This window comes from Saccharomyces eubayanus, chromosome XIII, assembly GCF_001298625.1.
Source record: "Saccharomyces eubayanus strain FM1318 chromosome XIII, whole genome shotgun sequence".
NCBI lineage: Eukaryota > Fungi > Ascomycota > Saccharomycetes > Saccharomycetales > Saccharomycetaceae > Saccharomyces > Saccharomyces eubayanus.
In genome coordinates this window covers 214,361-237,432 of record NC_030972.1, presented here as the reverse complement: position 1 = coordinate 237,432, position 23,072 = coordinate 214,361, and the positions used below count along the sequence as shown (strand labels likewise).

At 40.4% G+C, this 23,072-nt stretch overlaps 14 protein-coding genes across 14 annotated transcripts; 5 read left to right on the top strand and 9 right to left on the bottom strand.

Annotated features, from left to right (window-relative positions):
- Positions 1-807: 807 nt before the first annotated feature.
- DI49_4071 (uncharacterized protein) lies at positions 808-1,989 on the top strand (the record flags this gene model as incomplete). Its single annotated transcript, XM_018367114.1, has 1 exon — positions 808-1,989. The coding sequence occupies one exon, from the start codon at positions 808-810 to the stop codon at positions 1,987-1,989; it is 1,182 nt and encodes a 393-aa protein (XP_018220048.1).
- Positions 1,990-2,345: 356 nt separating this feature from the next.
- On the bottom strand, positions 2,346-3,344 carry OST6 (dolichyl-diphosphooligosaccharide--protein glycotransferase; the record flags this gene model as incomplete). Its single annotated transcript, XM_018367113.1, has 1 exon — positions 2,346-3,344. One exon carries the CDS (start codon positions 3,342-3,344, stop codon positions 2,346-2,348), a length of 999 nt encoding a protein of 332 aa, XP_018220047.1.
- Positions 3,345-3,668: 324 nt separating this feature from the next.
- On the bottom strand, positions 3,669-5,693 carry DI49_4069 (uncharacterized protein; the record flags this gene model as incomplete). Its single annotated transcript, XM_018367112.1, has 1 exon — positions 3,669-5,693. One exon carries the CDS (start codon positions 5,691-5,693, stop codon positions 3,669-3,671), a length of 2,025 nt encoding a protein of 674 aa, XP_018220046.1.
- Positions 5,694-6,032: 339 nt separating this feature from the next.
- UNG1 (uracil-DNA glycosylase) lies at positions 6,033-7,103 on the top strand (the record flags this gene model as incomplete). Its single annotated transcript, XM_018367111.1, has 1 exon — positions 6,033-7,103. The coding sequence occupies one exon, from the start codon at positions 6,033-6,035 to the stop codon at positions 7,101-7,103; it is 1,071 nt and encodes a 356-aa protein (XP_018220045.1).
- Positions 7,104-7,312: 209 nt separating this feature from the next.
- On the bottom strand, positions 7,313-7,876 carry APT1 (adenine phosphoribosyltransferase APT1; the record flags this gene model as incomplete). The annotated part of the gene is made up of 1 exon (XM_018367110.1): positions 7,313-7,876. One exon carries the CDS (start codon positions 7,874-7,876, stop codon positions 7,313-7,315), a length of 564 nt encoding a protein of 187 aa, XP_018220044.1.
- Positions 7,877-8,084: 208 nt separating this feature from the next.
- NSE5 (Smc5-Smc6 complex subunit NSE5) lies at positions 8,085-9,800 on the top strand (the record flags this gene model as incomplete). The annotated part of the gene is made up of 1 exon (XM_018367109.1): positions 8,085-9,800. One exon carries the CDS (start codon positions 8,085-8,087, stop codon positions 9,798-9,800), a length of 1,716 nt encoding a protein of 571 aa, XP_018220043.1.
- Positions 9,801-10,190: 390 nt separating this feature from the next.
- RPS17A (40S ribosomal protein eS17) lies at positions 10,191-11,040 on the bottom strand (the record flags this gene model as incomplete). The annotated part of the gene is made up of 2 exons (XM_018367108.1): positions 10,191-10,598; positions 11,038-11,040. The coding sequence occupies 2 exons, from the start codon at positions 11,038-11,040 to the stop codon at positions 10,191-10,193; spliced, it is 411 nt and encodes a 136-aa protein (XP_018220042.1).
- Positions 11,041-11,987: 947 nt separating this feature from the next.
- Positions 11,988-12,512, top strand: YML6 (mitochondrial 54S ribosomal protein uL4m; the record flags this gene model as incomplete). The annotated part of the gene is made up of 1 exon (XM_018367107.1): positions 11,988-12,512. One exon carries the CDS (start codon positions 11,988-11,990, stop codon positions 12,510-12,512), a length of 525 nt encoding a protein of 174 aa, XP_018220041.1.
- Positions 12,513-13,788: 1,276 nt separating this feature from the next.
- On the top strand, positions 13,789-14,013 carry RPS18B (40S ribosomal protein uS13; the record flags this gene model as incomplete). The annotated part of the gene is made up of 1 exon (XM_018367106.1): positions 13,789-14,013. One exon carries the CDS (start codon positions 13,789-13,791, stop codon positions 14,011-14,013), a length of 225 nt encoding a protein of 74 aa, XP_018220040.1.
- A 412-nt stretch (positions 14,014-14,425) lies between these two features.
- Positions 14,426-15,577, bottom strand: YOX1 (Yox1p; the record flags this gene model as incomplete). Its single annotated transcript, XM_018367105.1, has 1 exon — positions 14,426-15,577. The coding sequence occupies one exon, from the start codon at positions 15,575-15,577 to the stop codon at positions 14,426-14,428; it is 1,152 nt and encodes a 383-aa protein (XP_018220039.1).
- Positions 15,578-16,289: 712 nt separating this feature from the next.
- TSA1 (thioredoxin peroxidase TSA1) lies at positions 16,290-17,027 on the bottom strand (the record flags this gene model as incomplete). The annotated part of the gene is made up of 1 exon (XM_018367104.1): positions 16,290-17,027. The coding sequence occupies one exon, from the start codon at positions 17,025-17,027 to the stop codon at positions 16,290-16,292; it is 738 nt and encodes a 245-aa protein (XP_018220038.1).
- Positions 17,028-17,150: 123 nt separating this feature from the next.
- On the bottom strand, positions 17,151-19,700 carry USA1 (Usa1p; the record flags this gene model as incomplete). Its single annotated transcript, XM_018367103.1, has 1 exon — positions 17,151-19,700. The coding sequence occupies one exon, from the start codon at positions 19,698-19,700 to the stop codon at positions 17,151-17,153; it is 2,550 nt and encodes an 849-aa protein (XP_018220037.1).
- Positions 19,701-20,106: 406 nt separating this feature from the next.
- RCF1 (respiratory supercomplex assembly factor RCF1) lies at positions 20,107-20,586 on the bottom strand (the record flags this gene model as incomplete). Its single annotated transcript, XM_018367102.1, has 1 exon — positions 20,107-20,586. One exon carries the CDS (start codon positions 20,584-20,586, stop codon positions 20,107-20,109), a length of 480 nt encoding a protein of 159 aa, XP_018220036.1.
- Positions 20,587-20,856: 270 nt separating this feature from the next.
- On the bottom strand, positions 20,857-22,836 carry NDC1 (Ndc1p; the record flags this gene model as incomplete). Its single annotated transcript, XM_018367101.1, has 1 exon — positions 20,857-22,836. The coding sequence occupies one exon, from the start codon at positions 22,834-22,836 to the stop codon at positions 20,857-20,859; it is 1,980 nt and encodes a 659-aa protein (XP_018220035.1).
- Positions 22,837-23,072: the final 236 nt, after the last annotated feature.

The following is a 23,072-nucleotide window of genomic DNA, read 5'->3' as shown; positions in this document are numbered from 1 at the left end:
ACTATTTAAACGCTTTTTTCAAAAATTCACGTAATATTATTACATCCTCTTTCACGCTATAATTCCTATGTATGATTGAGACAAAAGACAAAATAAAAAAAGAAAAGGCAACGAAAGAGGACTGTTATGATCAAAGGGGGCTAATCAGAAAACTAAGCACATACCCATTTCTTTCCGTTCCAGCACTCTATGTAATTRAGGTCGAGCGAGCAAACGTGTATTTTTCAGGACGACTTCTTGTACAATTATTTGTGGAGATAAACGTTAGAGTCCAAAGAACGTATCTCTATAGTTCCTCTATTTTGTTTAAAATAACCCAAAATTTCCGAAATTTCAATACAGTCTCAGCCCTAAAATACCCTAACAATATAATGCAGGGTTATACTTGAGATGTTAATTTTCCTATCAAAGACCTCAAATATTTTGTCTTTAGACCTTAGGTCAAATACAGAGCATGTGACTTTGCTTTTTTTTCTTTTTTTTTGTAAAAATTTTGAAAAATTTTGGCTTCTTTCTTCCTCTAATCAGCATGAAAATTTCAGCAAAAAAGTGTGGTGTTGAAATTTATTCTGGCGATGCGCAATCGGAGTCTTTCTGTTTTCGTACGACTCGTACAAAACGTATCTGCATACTTAACTTGTATGTATTCTTGTACACGGATCAGTTGCGCTAGGCATTAGCTTTGATATCGTATTGTATTGTATTGTATTATATTGTATTGTATTGTGCTGTGGTTTAGGCAAACAAATAAAGGAAGTTTCTTCTTTTTTTTTTTCCGATCTCAGATAATTATAGTATAGCAGAGTCATGGTGTCAAAGGATCAAACGTCTTTTAACAAAAGATGGACGTTGGGTCTCCTGATGTTGGGCTTAGTCATTGTTTTATGGGTTCTATCGTCTTTCCTGATAAGCTTGATCTTCGAGGACGACTCCTACAGGAAGCCGTTCTTCATCACGTATATCAATACCGCCGCCTTTATCTTTTATCTGTTCCCTACTGCAAAGGCGATCATGGGGAACTACAAGGCCACAGGACACGCAAACGTCCATCGCGAGTTGATCATGGAGGAGGAAGGCGCTGATGGCGATGATAGCCTCACAGTCAACGCGAACAGCCCCTTACTGACGAACCTTGAAGCAGGTACGCAGCCAACTCAGAAGCCGAGGCTCACGCTCTATGAAACAATTAAACTAAGCGCCGAGTTCTGTATACTTTGGTTCACAGCCAACCTCGTGACCAATGCTTCGCTAGCATTCACATCAGTGGCATCTCAGACGATTCTTTCCACGACCTCTTCGTTCTTCACTCTCTTTATAGGTGCCATCTGCCATGTCGAATCACTGAGCAAATCCAAAATACTGGGGTCTTTCATTTCATTTATCGGTATAGTCATAGTCACGAAATCAGACTCTCGTCATCGCTACAAGACTGGTATTGCGGATGTCAGCGGCGATGAGAACGACGCCGTACGGCTTTTACTGGGCAACTTGTTAGCGCTTGCGGGTGCTGTTCTTTACGGTGTCTACAGTACGTTGTTGAAAAGAGAAGTTGGGGACGAGTCTCGTGTCAACATGAAGATTTTCTTTGGCTTTGTCGGCCTCTTCAACCTGCTCTTTCTATGGCCATCACTTATCGTGCTGGATTTTTTCGGGTGGGAACCGTTCGAGCTGCCCAAAGACCCTAAAGTTATCATAATCATCCTTGTCAACTGTCTCATCACATTTGTCAGCGATTTCTGTTGGGCAAAGGCTATGCTGCTGACCAGTCCCTTGACTGTCACCGTCGGATTGAGTATAACCATACCATTGGCAATGTTTGGTGACGTACTATTCAAGCACAAAACCATGTCTGTAGTTTATTTATTCGGTGCTACCCTCATTCTGGGTTCATTTTTCATCATTAACAAGAGCTCAGAAGAAGAACATTTTGAAAACTCGGTAACAGCAAGCACTTATGAGGCAATGGAACAACCAGTGACAAATAACTGATTCGAAAAAAACCGTGCCCCCTTTCATTACGTAGAAAACAAAAAGTAAAACAAAATAAACTAAAAATAACAAAAAAAACTATTAGCATGCAACTTTCCAGATGGTAGGTTTTAGAGAATCTTTTTTTTCCCCTTATATAGAATGTATATTATGACTTTTTAATAATTTTTCGTTTCTGCATGACTTGAGAATCATAATCACTGTGACAGCATCAAGATTTACAATATGCAAGGCACAGGAAACCGGGGAAAAGTAGATCGAACGTTATATTTCTTGGCTTTGCCGTCACCATCCTGCCGATGGGGAAGAAATCTAAATCAATCAGTTCGAATGTCATTGAAAGACGCCTGCTAAAATCAAAAAATAATTGGATATTCTGGATTCTTGACCAAATAGCAACTAATGAAATACGAAAAGAAATAGAACAAAACACAGGCTAAGAATGGCGCCAGTAGTCCCCTCATCTTTTCGCTTATACGTGAAGTCATGGGCAGGCAAATTAACAGTACACATAATGAGGACATCACGATATACATTGACGATACAGAAAAGATTTCTATACCAAATTGCCATCCTGAACCGCCACTAAAGTACATTATGCGATTCTTCTCATCACGCGCAATAAAGGGAATTCTATTCATTTCTGTGAATTTGTAACCAGTGATACTTGGAAAAAGCAAACCGAATGATAATATCATACAGAAGAATTTCCATTTATTAGTTATTTTTGGAAGAATCACCTTCTTAACGAAAATAAAAAGTGCCATACATGCGATAAAATAATAGACGAATTCCTGGACGTTGAAGTCTTGGTGAACAGTTATCGAGATGTTAAGGATTTTGGCTAAGAAATCACCAAATTTCAAAGCATCCTTTGCATTATCTGGAACCAAAGCGTACTGATAAAAAGGTGACGTTTTCCATTCAAAATCTGCTTGTTTGCTGGGTTCTGCAGGAGGGTATACCACAAGGTGAGGAACATTCTTTAACTGCAAGTCCCTGACCAATTGTGGTACTTCATTGACGTCTACTGTAAAAAACAAACTCAAAGATTGTGGTGCCTGCAAGTGAATAGCATTGGCAACTGTATGATAACTTCTCTCAAAATCATAGCATAATTCACAACCCATGCCCTTACTATTCGTACCTCTCATGGTGATGTACAAGACATTATAATAATCTGGAAAGGCACGGCTTAGCATTGAGTAGTTTTCAGCTGTCACCGATATCACACCGTTCTCATCTTGCAATTGTAGAATATCATCTATACTATTGGATACAGTTGCTGAACAAATTTGAAGCTTTTGGAATATAAGAACAATCCAAAGAATAAAGCTCGCGCTGTACCACTTCATACTCCCTCTACGTATCCAACTTGTGCCTCACTTCTACATTCTTCATTACCTTCAAAAGCTCCTAAATGTGACTTTCTTTTTCTCTTTTTTCTACTGTTTTGATTTTAATACGCGATTATAAAAACTAAGGTGTAACAAAATAATGAAATAATAAAAAGATATTATTATTGACAAATAAATAAAGTTGTTATGATAGTATTAAATATTGTTTGATACGGTAGGCTTTCGGTAACGTATACATGCTTTGTTCACTAAGTGATGATTTTATTGTTCTTTTTCGGTGAAAAGTAAAGTAGAAGTGGTATGAGGGCGGTACGTTTCTCATCAAAGTCGATATTTCAAACCGTTAAGTCTGTTTTTTATATCTTTCAATTGTTTGGTTTCCGGTTCCCATTCTTCAAACTCCTTGAATAACATTTTAATTTCTTCATTATCGAAATGCTTATTGGATTCGTACATTAATCCTCTCATACACCATGGCAATCGATACGGATTAGCTCCTAATTCAGACAGTTTATATGGTGAGTATTCAACGGGAGATATTTCTGACAAATCGGTTGTTTCTAATGCAAATTTGATACCCAAGTGGTAGACTTGTTTCTCGTTATAAATGGTGGAATGACCACCTCCGGTTAAGGTGCCCGCCAAAGATCCGCTTATTTCCTTAATAATTCCATGATCGTTATAACCCAAGTCCAATAAAGAACCGGCTATCTTAACTATCCGAGTGATGAATGCTGGTGTCTGCGAACCTTTATCTATAAAAATTGCTCGAAATATATTAGGATGATTCGCGAAAAGACATATGGATGAATACAGGGGTACCAGTTGATCATTAATAGACCCCACGAATGTAATTTTCACATTACTCGATATAATTGTTCTTAGCCCCTCTATGAGACTTTGCGATTGCTTAGAATCGAACTTCTGAAATTCAAATAGCTCTCTCAAGGAGTCTTTCTCGATGGTTTGGTAAGCACGAACGAATAAAGTTTGATCGGCCCCATAGAATGGACCATTATTGATTCCTGCCATAGCCAAGATCGATATGACTTTTTTCGACGAGCAAAACTGAATTTCATCATTGAAAAACTGGGAATTATCAAGGTTTATTATACCATTTTTTATCAGCTTGGCCAAAAGCATAATGGTAACTGGACAACCTTGGGAATGACTTACAAAATAAATGAAGTCCGAATTATTAATTTCTTTGCTCCAATGTTTCATAACTTCATAGAAAAAATCTACTCTGTCAAAGATCTCCCCTTCTCTTTCTAGAGCAATCTTATTTATTTCAATAGGTACATTGTGCTGGGCAAAATAGTCTTTCACTATTTCCTCAGCTTCTGTAACAAACTTGGTGGACGTACCTGTCGGCTCACCAATAAACGGTCTGATGATTTTTGTTGGAAAGAACCCATGAACACCGACAATAAGGACTCTAATAGGTCTGGATTGGTAATCCGATAAAAGATTGATTTTCTTCCATGGGTCTACTCTATACAAAGTTTCTCTGGTATGCTGGTGAAGCTCATCATCTTTTGCCTCTTTTGCCGCTGAATTCGTTTCCTCTTTCAACTGATCCTGTGGGTGTTGAGCCCCTTCTTCCTCCTTTCGTACCCTTGACGAATCTTGTTTTTGTAGAGGTCTGCTATCCCAGTATTCGGTCTTCCACTTTTGAACGGTTGATGTAATGGCGTTCCATATTGTTTGTTTAGGCAAAATATCAAAACTCGGTACCACAATGTTGGGAAATTGATTTCCTATATCATCAGTCAACTTTTTAGTTGTTTTGACATTTTCCTCCTTAATCAGTATGGCGTCCGGTTTGAATGGTATATAAGTGTTGGTTAGAGGAGCAGGATTTAAGCTATTTGCTAGACGTGATAAGGTGCTAGCATCCCCATCAGTAGGAATGTTGTGCGTTGGCTCTGGATCCTTTTTGCTTTGGCCCCAAAAGAATGGCCACGTTCTAGTTTTTGCAGTAGTTCTTGCTTTCGCATTTGTTTCGTTGGTTACTTCGTTGTTATTCTTGTTGTTCTCACCTTCCTCAACCTTGCCAGTTTCTTTTATGATCGTCGAGTGTTGGTTCCCGTGCAAGCCGTTGCCCTTCTTTACAACAGAAGCAGCTACCTGACAGCCACTATCACGGGTTCCCTCCCCTTGAGTTTCTTTGGAAGGACCTGGCCCTCCTTCTTCGCTATTACCCCATAAGGACCAGGATTTAGTTGGCTTATGCTTTAGCTCGTTGGGGCCCAAACGGTCAGACTGCGTTCGTATGGAGCGCAGCGAAGTGGTTGAGGATTTCAGACTACTTCTTGGGGAAGATGTGTATGGAGTCGTGACCATTCTACCCACTGGTACCTTGTATGCGAGTCCCTTCCAGCTTTGAATAGTAATCGTGCCTATTTTTTAGTGCAGAGAATGCCAGTCAGGAAAACAGATAAGCCCGAGTATAGTGTGAAGCTGGATTCAGTAACTAACAGAAACAAAACGTGCAGGCTTCGACTATACTTTAATATGTATTATTCTTGGGATTTACCTATTTTATCTGTTTATTTTTGAAACCTTTACACTCAACGTTGTTCCTCTTGTCAAAGCCTGGAAATGTGCCCGTTACGCGAAACCAATTTATAATAGAGCATATAATGTGGGACTGTAGGTAAGGCGTTTACAGTAACAAGGTGCATGAGGAGATCGTGGACGTATTTGGCTATGACGGTGAATCAAAAGAGGAAACAGACCACCATTGAGGATTTCTTTGGTGCCAAAAAGACTGCTACTGGGACACCCAGTAAGAAAGCTAAGACGAGCGCCACTTTTACGAGCGTGACAAAAGATGCAGTTACGAAGATTGAAACAAAGGACGTCGTAAAGGAGGCCACTGCTAGCAAAGATCTTGTGAATTCAGATGTTAAAGGTGATTTTTCAGGACATTTAAGCACGAATTTGCGTGACTTACTATCATTAGAGATCAACACAATCGATGATTCGTGGTTCCCACACTTGATGGATGAATTCAAAAAGCCATACTTTGTGAAGTTAAAACAGTTTGTCACTAAAGAACAGACTGATCACACCGTATTCCCGCCACCTAATGACATTTACTCGTGGAGCCGGCTGACACCATTCAATAAGGTTAAAGTCGTGGTTATCGGCCAGGACCCATATCATAACCATAACCAGGCACATGGTTTGGCGTTTAGCGTCAAACCCCCCACGCCAGCCCCACCTTCTTTGAAGAACATATATAAAGAACTGAAGCAAGAGTATCCTGATTTTGTTCAGGATAATAAAGTCGGAGATTTAACGCACTGGGCTTCACAAGGTGTTCTATTGCTTAACACGTCATTGAGTGTGAGGGCGCACAATGCAAACTCACATTCTAAGCATGGATGGGAAACGTTCACGAAAAGAGTTGTCCAACTGTTGCTCCGGGACAGAGAAGCTGACGGGAAAAGTTTGGTGTTTCTCTTATGGGGGAATAATGCCATTAAGCTAGTAGAGTCTTTGTTGGGTTCCACTTCCGTGGGAGCTAGTAGTAAGTATCCGAATATCATGGTGTTGAAGTCGGTACATCCATCTCCACTAAGTGCAAGTAGGGGTTTTTTTGGTACTAATCATTTTAAAAAGATCAACGATTGGCTATATAATGCTCGAGGAGAAAAAATGATAGATTGGAGCGTAGTTCCTGGAACGTCTCTAAAGGAAGTTGAAGAGGCAAATGCGCGACTGGAGCCAAACTCAGAAGAGCTTTAAATTACTACCGTATACCCGTGCAGTTGCATTTTGAACTCTTTGAAACGTATAATAAATAAAAATACATAGTTTTATTATATAGCATAAAGCAGAAAAGTAAATTTGATTCTTAAGGATAAAAATAGTAGATATTATACAACCAAATAAGAGAGAGGAAATTATTTAAAACCGGAGAAAAAACCGTTCTATGGATAGAGTGTGGAACAAAATCATTTCTTCAAAGCCTCCTGTTGAGCGTTCAATAGAGTGAACACTGGGGCATTCAACTTATCTCTACCCTTCAAGAAATCCAATTCCATGACGAAGTCGTATTCCAAAATGTTAGCACCAATTTGGTCAACCAATTCACCAGCAGCAACTGCGGAGCCACCAGTGGCGATGATGTCATCGACGATAACAACGTTGGAACCTACTGGAATTGCGTTTTTCTGCATTTCGAAAACGTCAGTACCGTATTCCTTTTCGTACGAGGCCTGGGCACACTCACCAGGCAGTTTACCTGCCTTTCTAACTGGAACGAAACCGACACCTAAAGCCATGGCTAGAGTTGGGCCAAACAAGAACCCACGGGATTCCAGACCAATGATGTAGTCGATTTTAGTTTCTGGGAACGCTTCTTCCAAATGCAGCTTGAAAGCATCCACTAGTTTCTTGAAAAGGCCTGGATTTCTGAAGATAGGCAAGAAATCTTCAAATAGAATACCCTCACTTGGAAAGTTTGGATATTGATGTAGGGCTAGCTTTAACTCTTGGGCGTAACTTGCTATGGACATTATTGATATGAGTATACTAAATAGGCTTCTTTTTGAGGCAAATAAAAATGTGTCAATAGAAGTAAGAGCGAATTCAAACAGCTTTCCATTCCACGATGAGATGAATTTATAATGTCAAATTTTTTTTTTCATTGCGCGGCCCCGATCTTTTCCTCACAGAGGGAAAGTTGTTAAAAACTAGCATAAAAATAACCATAGATTGTTCAAAATGGCGGGAATACGAAGGCAATCGCGAGTAAATGGCGATTGTGGTGGTAATCTGGGTATGGATGGCGCGTTAATAAGTTCTGTTACGTACGTGAGGCCGCGGGAAGGTGCGCATTATTTTGTAGAGCTCACTGAGAGACATTTGCTCGTGTTCGAGATGTTGAATTCCATGTGTCTCTTGGAGAACTATGACCATATGCTGTTATTTTTGGAGTGTCAGTTGGGCAAATCTCACAATCTGGCGGTCATCCCCTTTGATATCATATTGGTTCTTTTCACGTTATCAACTTTGTCTGAATATTATAAAGAGCCGATGTTAAGGGCGAACGATCCATATAACGTGACGAGAGGAACATTGAGCAAGAGAGCTTTGAAAATGCTGCAAAAATATCTCGTCATTTTAAAAGAGTTTGATACTGAAGAGTACAATCTGCATGATTTAGAATTGCTGCGATGTCAATTTTTCCTGGCAATCGATACGCTGACACCAAAAAAGCAAAGGTGGACTTTTGATAGGTTTAGGAGAGTAAAGTCCGAAAATGGGGTGGTTTATAAACAAAATGCTAGTGCAGACCCTGACCTTGACCCAAGTGAGACTATAAAAAACCCTTATAGGTCCTATATTAGTTGTCTAGAGCAAACTCACACCGTTCTGGGAAATCGCTTATTGAATTTGAAACTAAGCGAGCCCGGGGAATTCATCAACATGATTTTATGGACGCTGTCCAACTCATTGCAAGAAAGCACGCCGCTGTACCTATCAAGTCATGAAATATGGATGCCCTTACTGGAGATGATCATCGATCTGTTTAATGCTAGACAAGATTACTTTATACAGCATGAAATTACCCGAAGTACAGGCAAGGCCTTGTTCATTCAGCGCTTATCAGAGAGTCCTTTGGCCATTTTCTTTGAGTCCTTGAATACAAGGAATTTTGCCAATAGATTTTCTGAATACGTGTTTCTAAATTGTGATTACAAACTACCGTCAGACAGTTACGCGACACCGGTCCATCCCATATATCATGGCGAAAATACTATGGTTAATACATACATTCCCAGATTTGAGTATAGTCGCCTGTACAAATCGCAAAAATCATTAGCATTGCGAAGGAAACTTATTGGATCATGTTTCAAACTATTATTAAAGGTACCAGATGGTCGTAGATTAATTACTCCAAGAATCATTGCGGATGATATCATCCAGGGAATCTCACGAACGCTCGCCTCTTTCAACGATATCTTGCAGTTCAAAAAATTCTTCATGACCGAAAACTTGTCACAAGAGTCATATTTTATACCCTTATTAGCCGAAGGTACGCTATCCGAGATATCCAAAGACACGCAAGACTGTGTTATTATCCTGACATTGGTGGAGAATCTATCGGATGGCGTCTCATTTTGCAATGAGGTTATTGATCTAGTCGAGCTGGATTGTTTTGCATTTACCGAACAAAGTACTAAGATGTCATACGAAGAATCATTCTTAGTTATTGAAAAATGTGACGTATGCTTACTGGTCCTTTTACGATATCTTCTGCATTTGATTGATATTGAAACAATAACAGGAGCCAAGGGAGCACTAAGAATGTTAAAAGTAATTGAAAAAAATGATTTGAAAAGGCAGCAGTGGGTTAAATCACTGGATTTGGGAATTGAACCGCCTTTATTGTATCCTACGGCTTCCAAAATGTTCACTGTTCACCTTAGGATGTAAGAAAATGCATTTAGATATACGTAAGATTCTTTTGTCCTCTTTGGTGATATTATAGAAATGTTCACTATTAATTGCAGCTGTAATCTTGAGTTAAATATTTTATATCCTTGTAGCATTATAAATGAAATTTTTTTAATATTTCAAACTGCTAGATGTGGTGTGACAGAAACCCAAAAGTCGTAAAAAAAGGTAAATAATTTGAAGTGGGAAATAATAGTAAACGCTTAGGTAGCGCCAAAAGCAGCCAAATGTAAAGGATGGTAAAACAAATTGATAAATATAATCATATTTTTTTATTTAATTATACATTAAGGAATAAACAAAAATTAAAAAAGAAAAGGCAAATATTTTTGAATAGTAAATTATTTTAAATAGCTTTCTAATTTAATTTTAAACTCTCTTCTTGTAACGTCTGTCTCTTTGAGCGGAAACATTGATGACGGATAATGGCAATTTCAAACCCAAAGATTTAACCAAGTCAGAAGTTTGGTTGTCAACGTTCAAAACACCGTTAGAACGAGACAAGTCCAAAGCAGAGACTTCTGGAACGTATTGATCCTTTCTTTCTCTCTCTTCTTCTTGCAATTTGAAAGAAATACCTCTAACTGGACCCTTTTGGATTCTCTTCATCAAATGGGTGGTGTAACCGGCAATCTTGTTTCTCAATCTCTTGGATTGGATGGTGGCGATTTCATCACAAAGTCTCTTGTTGGTTTGGAAATCCATAGTCAACTTTGGATAGTAACGCTCAATCAAAGCCTTAGAAGCACGCTTGACGGTCTTAGTTCTAACTCTACCCTAATTAAAAGAGGAAAAAAGCATGTTCACCAAACAAAATGTTGGTAACAGTGTATTTTTTGTTTGTTAGTAAGCCGATATAATAGAAGTAAATTGTTGTGTAGAGGTTATGCATGACGTGATATTGTTTTCCTGCGAAAGTGATTCCATAATGAGCTTTGCTTCTCCTGATTTCCCTACTTGTTGAAAAACTCGCCATATAATAACTGTTGGCTCTGGTAGCTTAGAATATCCTTTTCAGCTCCTTATTTTTTTAACTTTTCTTGCTTGCTTGCTGGCTTTAGGTTCCCTGTCACTCTCTCGGTGTCATGTTTTGATGTTATCTTCGAATTTTATCACTACCGTTCATTATTATTATGAAGAAATATGCCATTATTACGCTTGTCAATTCAATATTTCGTGTTTTGATAACTCCTACGCTTACTCTATTTTAACATACCATTTTGTAATTGCTAGTCTCGAGATCTTGGTCTTCTTCCGAATCATATTCATTAACGCACTAATAATCACAAATTTCATACATATTACGTGCTAATATGGCAGCGAAAGTGATCACAACGATGGCGAGAGCTTGAGGAATTAGCCTGGAAAGAACATCCCTGTTGCGGAGGCCAAGTGCATGAGCCTAGACGCGCTACCTCTCCTACCAACGAAACAAATCTTCAGCCGGGCGTCCGGGCTCACGGGCTGCTAAGCCAAACAGGCCTGTGGTAGCGAGACAGCTTTCGAAACTGACTGTGATGAGGTATAGGCCGTTTAAAAATAAATAAAAAAAACCGGAAAATGTACGGATAAAAGGTATGGGTGTACAGCAGGAAGAAAAGCATATGTTTCCGGGTCACTCCATAGTTTTAAGAAACAATTTCAATGTTCAAAGTAGAAAGAAAGGGAACGAATAGATTCGATCTATAATAGGACTATACATTCCACAAGAGACCGATGCTATTTACGAGCTAGTTGGGCCGAAATAATAATGACGTCAAAAAGAAACTTAGTGAAAGTATGTACAAGACAAGCCTTCCTTCATTTCCCACATGTCTGTTGCTTTTAAACAATGAATCCATATACTAACCTTGCACGCTGTGTTTTATGTTATAATAGGCTTTACAATTTATACGTTACCAGACTACAAATGCTGCCACACATGCAAAAGCCATACCGAATCCTTTGCCAAATGCAGCAATTCCCCCCAAATATGCGTTAGTGACTGTCCGTTCATTTCCATCGTTAGAACCGTTAACGTTTGTGCCCGTTCCCGCATCGACTGTAGCTGCTCCATTAAGGCGTGATATAATTTGGAAAGCCGTTGTTTATGAAAACGATAATAGAAGAGTGGGTGCCTCAAACCCTCCTGGCAGAAGTGAAAACGGGTTTTCCAGACGTAAATTGATGCCTCAAAAGGGTTCTGGTAGAGCAAGAGTCGGGGATGCTAACTCCCCAACAAGACACAATGGTGCTAGGGCACTCGCAAGAACTGCACCAAACGATTACACCACAGAGCTGCCATCCAAAGTATATTCCATGGCTTTCAACAATGCTTTGAGCCACCAGTATAAAAGCGGTAAGCTGTTTGTTATTGGTGGTAATAAAGTCGACTTGATATCACCCACCCCGGAAATAGATTTGAACGCGTTAGACATCTTAAAGACGGACACACTTGAGGATAAGGAGAGTTTTGAAGGAGAAGCCATCTTCAGGAAGTTCTTAGAGGAGTTTCAACTAAAGGGCAAGAGACTACTTTTCATTACTGACAAGGCAAGAGAGGGGCTGATGAAATGTTCTGACCCATACAAACAAACTGTGGATGTTATACAGAAAGAGCTTGTTGAGGTCAATGACATACTGAGAGCACAAACCGTCTTCATTGAACTGGAAGCTCTTGAATATTTAGCAATTGCACACCAAAAAGAATAAGAGAGATCGTCGTCCACCTCAAACTGAATTTTGTACATATATATATATACCTCCCCCTCTTCTAGTTTACCCCGTCCAGTTATTATTCCATTAAAATATAAAAAGAACACATTTCTGTAAATAACCGAAAAAATAATCATTTATCATCTATTTTAAAGAGAGTCTTTTTCCATGCTTGGCACGGTCACATATAGATCAGCTTTAAAAGGACGGAGAGTACTGTTTTGGATTTCTTAAATCCGTACAGTGTCGGTAAATATAACACCCATGCACACCCAAAAAACATTATCTATTTTTTTAATATTTCATCAAAGCTATCGCGAATCTTTCAATGTGGTGGTTTCCGGGCCGAGCTCTGCCTGAGATCCGCCACCGGTGAGCCTACGGGGACGGTGCCTTTCCAAGAGCTACCTCTTGCAGAGACGAAACCTCTCCTTCCATGCTCTCCCGTTCTGGAAGGAGAACTCTTCTTTCCCCTGCGACCAGCTGATGCCTAGGCTAGAGCAATTTCCGGAGCTTTGGCTATACTAACTGGAAGAGTCCTTAGTAATAACAATATCAGGTATTTTAATACTATTATAATATTATTAGTCTTAAATCAATCCTACGAAAAATACATATAGCAAAAAGTGGTAAAGATGTCTTCTTTAGTTGTTCAAGAACAAGGTTCCTTCCAACACATTTTACGGTATGTTTTACAAGTACAATACGATAAATATTGAAACAAGATAGTTTTAGACAAAGAAAGATGAAAAATGTCCAAAACATGAGTGCACAGAACAGCAAATGAAAAAGTGTCAAGATAGGTAGTCACCAGGCCAGAGCGACATTGCGTTATTATAAGTAATCACCGAATTAAACGAACTTAACAAGTAATCAAGAATTCTACTTTGAAAAGTACTATTAACCCGTCCTAAAGGCAAATCTTACAATGCGATTATGCACTTTTACTGAAAACAACCGGTTGAATTAACCATGAGTATTATTTTTGCGCCCATGACTGGATACAGACATTTCAATGAAAACTAGTTTCTACATGACCTAACAATAGCATAAATACTAACAATAAAGTGTAAAAAATCTTTTTTTACGACCCTTTTAATTCAGTTTGTTGAACACCAACGTCGATGGTAACATTAAAATTGTTTACGCTTTGACCACCATTAAGGGTGTCGGTCGTCGTTACTCTAACTTGGTTTGTAAGAAGGCCGATGTTGACTTGCAAAAGAGAGCTGGTGAATTGACCCAAGAAGAATTGGAAAGAATTGTCCAAATCATGCAAAACCCAACCCACTACAAGATTCCAGCTTGGTTCTTGAACCGTCAAAACGACATCACCGATGGTAAGGATTACCACACTTTGGCTAACAATGTCGAATCTAAATTGAGAGATGACTTGGAAAGATTAAAGAAGATCAGAGCTCACCGTGGTATCAGACATTTCTGGGGTTTACGTGTTAGAGGTCAACATACCAAGACCACTGGTAGAAGAAGAGTTTAAATTAATTAAGGGAAATACGGATAATAATAATACGTTAATTTGCTTTGTTATTATTTTGTCTTCTTTTTTTTAGTTTTTTAAAAATAATAAAATATACGTGTTTTCAAACCAATGTGTGTTTAATCAACTTTTTATTCTATGTATAACATATAAGCAAAAAAAGATATAATATAATTAAGTTTTATTCGGTAAAGAACAACCAGATTGAAGACGGCTGTAGTTGGAACATCGCTTAGAAAACTGTGTCCAGACTAGTCTACTATCTAGGTTTTTTTTTTTTTAGAAAAAGATGATTAAAACAATTATGTATAGTTCTATATATAACATGCGAGAATTAAAGTGGAGGGCGTATATATGAAAAGTGCGTACTGAGGAAATGAAATGGAAATAAATAATCATATGAGCGGTTAAATCAACCATGGAATGCATTTGGATCAAGGTCTCTTAGCGGTTGTTGATCGACAATTTTGAACCCGAACTTTCTTTTCCTTTTAGGGGAAGAAGAAGAGTTATTTACGTAGCGTTTGATTTTGGATGGAGAATGGTCTACACTATTGATCAATTTGTTAACTCTGCTATTGGGAGACGTTTTCACCGGAGTCAGTGTTTTCTTCTGTGGGTTCAAGTGGAAAGTTAAAGCCTGGCTTCTTTTCGTGTTGGGTGTAGATGAGCGCCTATTTAAAGAATGACGGGGTCTTGGTGGCGTGCTTTCCAATGGCGAAGAACATGACGACGACGACTCTTCATCATGGAGTACCTCAACCCTAACCCCGGATACCAATGGTGTGGCATGGACATCCAGAGGTGGGGATGGCGGCGATATTGTCTGTATTATAGTGGTTGATTTAGAAGTGGCGATTCTTTGCCTTTTGACCGCTTGTCTTTTGTTTTGAAACCATATTTGAATGGCTTTTTCAGTCATATGGCAACGGTCAGCCAATTCAATTCTTTTCTCCTTTGTTGGGGCTGGACATTTCTCAAATTCAGCCTGAAGGATTGACAATTCCTGGAACGAAGTTCTTCTTCTCTTTCGGCGCGCTAGAGGAGCATTATCGATCTTGGGTTCCTTCTTGGGGAAGGTCTCTTGAGAATGTGTGATGAACGCAAACGCACGTCTTTTATCTTTGGAGGAGGATGGGATTATGATCGACTTTACTGCAGAGAGCGGTGTTAATATATCGTTTTTCTTTGAAGAAACTGGATAATTTCTCTTTTTGTTGTTTAGCGGAGTCAATGGCAGGCTTTCTTGCGATTCATCGACGGTTTCTTGTGAACTAGTCAGTTGGGACGACAAGGCAGAGTCTGATTGCGTGTGCTTGAGCAGATTGTCACCAGAGGGCTTGATGGTTTTGTTCTGCGCAGTGACTGTGTGTCTCAAGGCACTTTCCACAGATCTTGGACGACTTATAGTGGTGTTTAGCGGAGGCAGCTTTATGGCCCCGCGGTCATCCAGATGAAAGTTTGTTCTTGGATTGATGAAGCTTGGTGACACGGGAGTAGACGAAATCTCGGTGCCCGATAGAAGTGTGGATAATGAAGGCAGCATTTTTGTTTCATGTATCATTACAATCGTTCGTTATTACAAATACAAAACAGAACAATTTCTTCGTTTCAGAAAAGACGCTGGAGAGGAAAGAGACGAAAGTTAGCTTGGTTGGCTGTTGTTTACCACTGCGATTCTTAAACCGAAATTCATTCTGAAGTGACAAGAAGGCCAGTCTTACTGCCATGCCAAGGCATATATATAATAAGTCAAGAGTGCGTATACTCGGCAAACTGTATGGAGCAATGAGTAGCCCAAAACAGCATACAGATAGTTCGCGTTTGAAGTTCCCACCAACAAAGATGAACATACAGTTGCAGACAGACGCCTTTTAGGCATCTGCACTAATTGGCGACTTCACCGTACTATACCTTTTTGACACCCTTCCCAAAGGGGAACCAGGCACCAGACAAAATTCGCGGTATTTCCCGTTTGGGGCATGGCGTGTGGCCCGAAAGGGAAAGCATATGAGCGAAAGAACGTCGCGTCTCAGCGTATTGGGCATAACGACATACAGACACGTCTGGCAGCAGTGGTTCACGCGTTTGGGGCCAGACTGTGTGGTAGTTACGACCAGGCGTGCGTTGAAGTTGCTTCTTGATTTCTGCATGGCAGCGTCAAGGTCGATCTGTAAATAGCGTAAAGTGTATTTCGGGTATATATATAGGTAGATAGGTATATACGAAAGAATAATTTTAAATAAGGAACCGGTAAAGAGCGCAGGGCCACTTTCTTATTTGTTGGCGGATTCGAAGTATTCCTTGGAGGCTTCGACGTCTGGCTTGATGGTGGCAGCACCCGGGGTCCAGTTACATGGCAAGACGGTACCGTTCTTGTCGGTCCATTGGAAACCTTCGACCAATCTCAAAGCTTCGTCAACGTTTCTGCCGACTGGCAAGTCGTTGATGGTGATGTGTCTAATGGTGCCCTTTGGATCAATGATGAAAAGACCTCTCAAAGCAATACCTTCTTCTTCGATCAAGACACCGTAGTCTCTGGACAAGGAGTGGTTGGTGTCGGCCAATAATGGGATGTTAATTGGGCCCAAACCACCTTCCTTTCTTGCGATGTTGGTCCATGCCAAAAGGGAGTATTCGGAGTCAGTGGAGGCGAAAAGGACTTGCGCACCTTGTTCTTCGAACTTCTTAGCGGCTTCAGAGAAGGCGATGATTTCAGTTGGGCAAACGAAAGTGAAGGCCAATGGGATAAAGGCCAAGACGACGTACTTACCCTTGTATTTGTCCAAAGAGACTTCGTCAAAGACACCGTCGACGACGGCGGTTTTCTTGAAAGCTGGAGCTTGCTTTTGAACTTGAGCGACCATTGTGTATGTAATTGTATGTATGTGTGGTTGGTTGATTGCAATTGTAAAAGACAATGTACGTGGGAAGCCACGCACCGAATAATCTGGCAATGTTCTGGCAGATTGTGTCTCTTTATATACCTCTCTTGGTTGGTTGCCAGCCGGCATGGTCCACCCGAGCCCAAACCGAAAAATCCCTAAAGGACAATTTGTCAGGAAACCCGACGGGCCAGAACAGCATGGATTTTCACACACCTTTAACGCATTATATAATAAGGACACACGACACGGTTACCGGTCCTCGTCAGAGACGTAGATGTGGGCTTGCGCACCCGTAGCGGTAGGGTCTTGGTCAGGGATGACTACCGCTTCTTGCTCGTCGTGTTCTTGGTCTTGGTCTTGGTCTTGGACGGAAGAAACAGGTTGCTCACGATCCCTGGCTCGTTGCGCCACAATTTCATCCAGCTTCTCCCTTACGTAGGGGAGCAGAGTGACCCAGAAGAGCACAAAGTTCTTTACCACGGCGGTTAGCACCCTGTCGTTCGCCGGGTCCGGGATTATGTGGCCGAGCATGAGGTCCAAGACGCTGTGCTCTGCAATTGCGCTTATTTGCAAGCACACGGTTTGGAACCACCTTCTGTATTTGGGCAGCGTGTTGATGTCTTTCTTGTTGGACTCCTTCAAGATCATCAATAGTAGTTCGTTCAAAGAGTCCTGAGGGTACAGTGGGTTCATGTTTCTTGTGGCTTCGTACAATTCGAAAAATCCTCTGAATAACTCGTCTAGAGCTTTCTTGGAGATTTCGCCCGACAACACCTTGATGAATAGCAACCTAAGTTGACCAACGTCTGGGGTGTTGGCGTCGTACTCGATATCGTATTCGGAATATACGGATAGTCTTTGTTCGTGTAAATTCGGGATCATCAGTAAATCAATAATGGACTGAGTATCCTTGCATTTCTTGTAGAAAGCCAACGTCAATGAATTGGAGTTCACGAAGTTTTTGATCTGGACAAACTTGGCTTCATCGATATCGTTCAAGTGAAAGTAATCCCTCCATAAATTCCACACTTCTTGCGTATTCCAAATCGTTCGGAAAACAAACAATAAACTTAGTAAGATGATATATTTCCAGGGAAGAAAGCTTCCAAACTCTAAAATAATGAAAAAGGGGACCAATGAATTGTAGCCGATTAAGTAAAACGTTCTTACCAACACCAGTAGCAGAGGAAAGCTATTTCTCAAAGGACGCAAGACTCTCCTATCCCATGCTGACTCGTTGATCTCGTTTGCGCCATTATCGGTGGCAGACGACCCATTATCTGCGACTCGGACTCGTTCACCGAGGTATGCATTCTGTCCCATGTCCATTGGTGCCTGTATCTTTTCAATCTTGAAGTTCAAAGCAGCTTCTAGTTGCTCAATCGCAAAGGATGAAAGCAGGATATTATCTCCAGTGATCTTGTAGTCACCGCGAGATAGAGGGATTCTCGTTTCGTCATAATCTCTTCCGGTAACGGATAAGTAACAGCATTGCGGGTTTAGTTCGTTGACGGGAATGAAGACCACTTCATTCCCATTAATGATGCATTTTCTATAAAGTTCATCAGTCGGAACAATGAAGTCATTGGCAGATTCAGTCACATATTGCACGCCTTTATCATCGTCAGCCATGGCAGCAGGCGATTGTTTTTCCGCGGGGACAAAATTAACAGGAGACTGTGATCTTGTGTCTGGGGGCATAAATTGGAAAAGATTTGGGTTATTGAACACTTCATTCCAAAATCCGGGTCCAGATTCTGTATATTCCTGATTAATTTGCACATGAATTTTTACTTCGTGTGGCTCTTTAATGTATTCACTGATCTTGGACGAGTTGCCTGCAAAATTACTCTCATGAAGCAATTGCCCCTTGTAGATCAACTTGATATCATTTCTTCTCAGGTTTAATGAATGTGTATAAACTGAACAGATAAAGTCCTTCACTTGCTTTACTGTGGTTTCGGGCTGGACAGTCATATGCGTTATGGAGAGCGTAGCGTCAGATACGAATTCCAATATAAACCCCTCCTCATCGCTTGTTATTTGTGAACCTTGTTCATGAATCATCTTGAACAAAAATGTGAAAAATGACTCATGTGCCGGTGTGAAATCAATGCCCAACAAATCTACTAAATTCAAATCTTTATAGTAATCAGAATCGCTCCCGTAGTTTAGAAACATAGGCGTTTGTTTCCCCTTTATTATGAATCCTTGAAAATCATGCACTGAATGTTTTTCCTGAATACCACAGAGATTTCCCATTGAGTTCTCAAAATTCTTTATACGTTCCAATGCTAATTTCTCTAACCTAACCAATGTGGTTCCGATGGGCAGGTTTGGCTCCATGGAATTGAATATACGTTGAGAGGATAATGTATTGATCTCAAATTGTATATTCATCGAGTCAAACTCAGTGTCCATATCGTAATCCAAATTGAATGAAGAACCCGAAGGTGAAGCACGCTTTTCTAACTGTAATCTAACAAAATGGTTTGAGTCCAGATGGGCAGGTGATGTGATGTCCTTCAATAAACATGTTGGAGATAACTCTTGACCTTCGTAACTTAAGAAATACACATTAATACTATTTAAGGGTGTGTCTGCTGCTGGAGTCAAATACTGTTCATCTGACTGATGGATAGCCCCTAATTGTTTGTGTATTTGATAATGGATATATTGGAGCAGCCTGCCGACCGTACTCAAGGGATGAGCGTTGACCAAGAGGTTCGTTCTGATAAGTTCGATCTCCCTTGACCAAATAGTGAGTTTACAGGGCGTCTGAGCTAGATATTCGGACATATAATGTATTGTAGTGAAGTATCTATGCCACTCTGGGTTCGTTTGCTGGAATAATGAGGTAGTTCGCTGGGCGTGTCTCTTTAATATTTAATTATTTGGTGTAACCTCTCTGTTTCAATTTTTTGAAAATTGCACCGACTAATAGTTGGCAATTATACCATTACGTATGCATGAAGAAAAAAAGACCACGTACTGAAAAATCGAGAGAATAGAGGTGCCAACCATGGCGTTACCTATTGATATAAATATGTTTAAACTGGTAGCTACACAAAATAAAAAAAAATCGTATATACATTGTTATTTCTTAGTTATTCTCTTGTCATAACATCGTGAAACACACAGCGCTGCCACCTGTTCTCTCTGGTGTTCTTTGTAGAGTTATGTACAGTGGGAAGAGATAACAAAATCATTTCTTCCCAAGCTTGTTTTCCAGGTCACTTAGCTCCTTTTCCAAGCCTTTAATTTCATTCTCGTTCTCGAAAGTTTTCTTTCTTGCCAATTCGGCTCTTTTCCTTCTAGCCTCGGTTTCCTCTTCTCTTCTCTCCAGTTCTTGAATCCACAACTTCTCTCTCATTTTGGCCTTTTCCTTCAATTTTTCCTCCTTCGCCTTCAGTTCCTTACTAGAAGTCCCATAGATGAACGAACCCGCAACTAGCGCGACCAATGTAGCTGCTTGTAGACCCACACGCCAGCGGAAGTAATACTGAGCCTTCCATTTATTACCAAGACGGACATTTTGGGCTGCTAGAATGACCGCACCAGTCGTCAGTAGACATCCAATGGGTACCAATGGTTGCTTTTTACAATGGTAAACAATCCTTTCACCAAAGGTCATTTCATCCAAATCCCTTTGGGTGAAGTCGAAACTAGAAGGTATACGCGACATTTTGAATATGATTTTCACGCTACGTATCTGACATCAGGAATGAATTAGCACCGATAGAAAGCCATCTGTTGTTTTGTACTCTTGGTGCTTTTATTATTATTATTACTCTTTAAGCAAAAAAGGTCTCCCCCTTATTCGCTACCCGGAAACGAGAAGAATAATAGCCATTTTTGCTCATTTTGGTTAAAATTGTAGCCTTCGAAAATATTCGGTGGTTTATTATTTATCTTACATGGGATGGGAGGACTAGGGGCCCTCATTTGTATTGTATTATATAGCTGCGGGTGCGCCAGTGGTGTACACTTCTAGAAACCAGTTGGCTAGTTTAGCCACATCTGCATCTAAGTAGACATCATTCAATGCGACGTTGTACTCGAGCACTATCTCCATAAACGCGCTCGTGGACAGTTGGTAAAGAACGCTTATCATGTCCGCCGTGTCCTTCATGCCATCTTCGTCCTCGCTGTCCTGTTGGACTCTGTCTTGAGCAGTTTTTTGTGCCTGGATAGCAGCGTTGTACGCCATGGATTCTGGGTCCCAATCGGCGAACTCACCCAACGCACAAATAGACCTTTCTAAAGTCTTAAGGATATCACCGACAGATGCAATGATGCCACCCTTCGGGTCCTCTGTTCTTGATTTGATCAGCAGTCCTGTGAGTGCTACCACACTATTGGCGTGGCATATGGGTAGTGGAATCAGCTTTTCAGCCTGTCTTTTCTTGGAAATGGACCATATATCAATTACTGAAATCTGGCCCCTGTTGGAGTTGTGTTTCTTATCTGGCAATGTTTTGTAGTTATTATCTTCGTCATAAGATTGCCTTTCTGCGTATGAGGGGAAAACAAATGACATTATCGAGTTCTTTAATTTCTTGCATATAAGACGTACAGCAGTCATTAATGTCGTCTCGTGGGTGAATATAGAGCCATTGAAAGTCTGTCTAGCTTCATCTATGTCATTTTGCAAATACGTAGAAGTGGGCCTTTTTTTGTTTCCGCGGTTAAGTAGCACACTGTCATCTGTTCTAACTCTTAACTTATTTGGTGATTCATTCAACGGATCACTATTTCTCAATGGAGCCATCATTGAAGGTCGGTTACCAAAAAGCCTTTCGTTGGCACTAGTCAACTTCCCATTCTCATACATATAATCTAGGTTGTCCACTTTTTTGTGATGCATAGCGCTTGTGGAGTCGCTAAGATCCTGTATGGATCTTAGGTACAGCATTACTGTCTCGTTATTTTCCTGGATGACCTTCAGGCATTCCTTAAGAATCAACGACCACGTGTTACCATTATTGTTTCTGAATTTGGAACTATATATTGGTGCTCGCAATGATGGATCTAGCGATGTTGCTCTATATGCTAACTCTTGGTAAGCAGTCAACTTGGTAAACGGCTTATCCGAAGAAAGTCCGCTTAACAGAGTTCCCATGGGGGTGGACGATAGATTCGAAATTAGTTTGCCCTTATGCAAACAACCAATGGACATATGTGCGTCAAATGCTATATTGATGAACTCGAAAGTGATGAAGATAATGCAGGAGATCATCAGCAGCCTTATGATAGATGCCACGCCACTCGTAAATGAAACAAATAACCCTGGTGTCGTGCTAGAGAAAACAATTGTGGTGGAGATCGGCAATACGAACAAACTGGCTACACTTAGGATTAGTGACTTCCCAAAAATTTTCTTGAGTCGCTCCAATACGTAGTCTTGCGGAGCTTGAAAGAAGTTTTCACAGTTGAAAGATAACTTGTCAGCATCAGTGAATTGATGTTGCAGATTATAGATCGTGGGTATAATTATCCAGATAAACAGCCTGTAGTATGGCCTAGAGCCAGAGCCTCCACGTCCAAAGACCGTGCTCAAAACCAACGACAAAAGAAAACTGCCGAAAGTGTAAACAACTTGGTATACAAGAAACTTCATCGACAACAATTGGCCCAGCGCGAAAGTAAATGAATTGGCAAACCCAAAATTCTTCACGTGCATGTAATTTTTCCTCGTCACAATAATCAATAGGGAAACCAGATTAAGAATCAGCAGGTTGGGAATGAATGCCAACGCCAGCTCCCAAAAGGGCAAGTGAGGCAAAGCCAGCAGTGAAATACACACACTCTGGATGATTGAGCATATAAAAAACAGTCTCGTTACCAAATGGTTGAACCGGGTCTTGCACACGTCGCTGAAGATAGCGTGGTACGTGTACCGTGGATTCAGCAACTCCCTAGGCGTCTGTATCATTTCCTAGCCCTTGTAATGTCCTTTGGCCTCTACGCTTTCTCTAACTCATCGCAAAACCGCTGCACTTCCCAATGGTACCTCTTGTCATTATATTCTCTATTCTACTAGGAAAGAACGAAAAAAATAACGGCGGGCGGGTCACGCGACCGAGTATTGAATGGCGTTTCAAGCTATTTTGCCACTGAGGATCAACAAAGTGCTGAAATAGTTGACATAAAGAGACGGCTAAAGGTTCT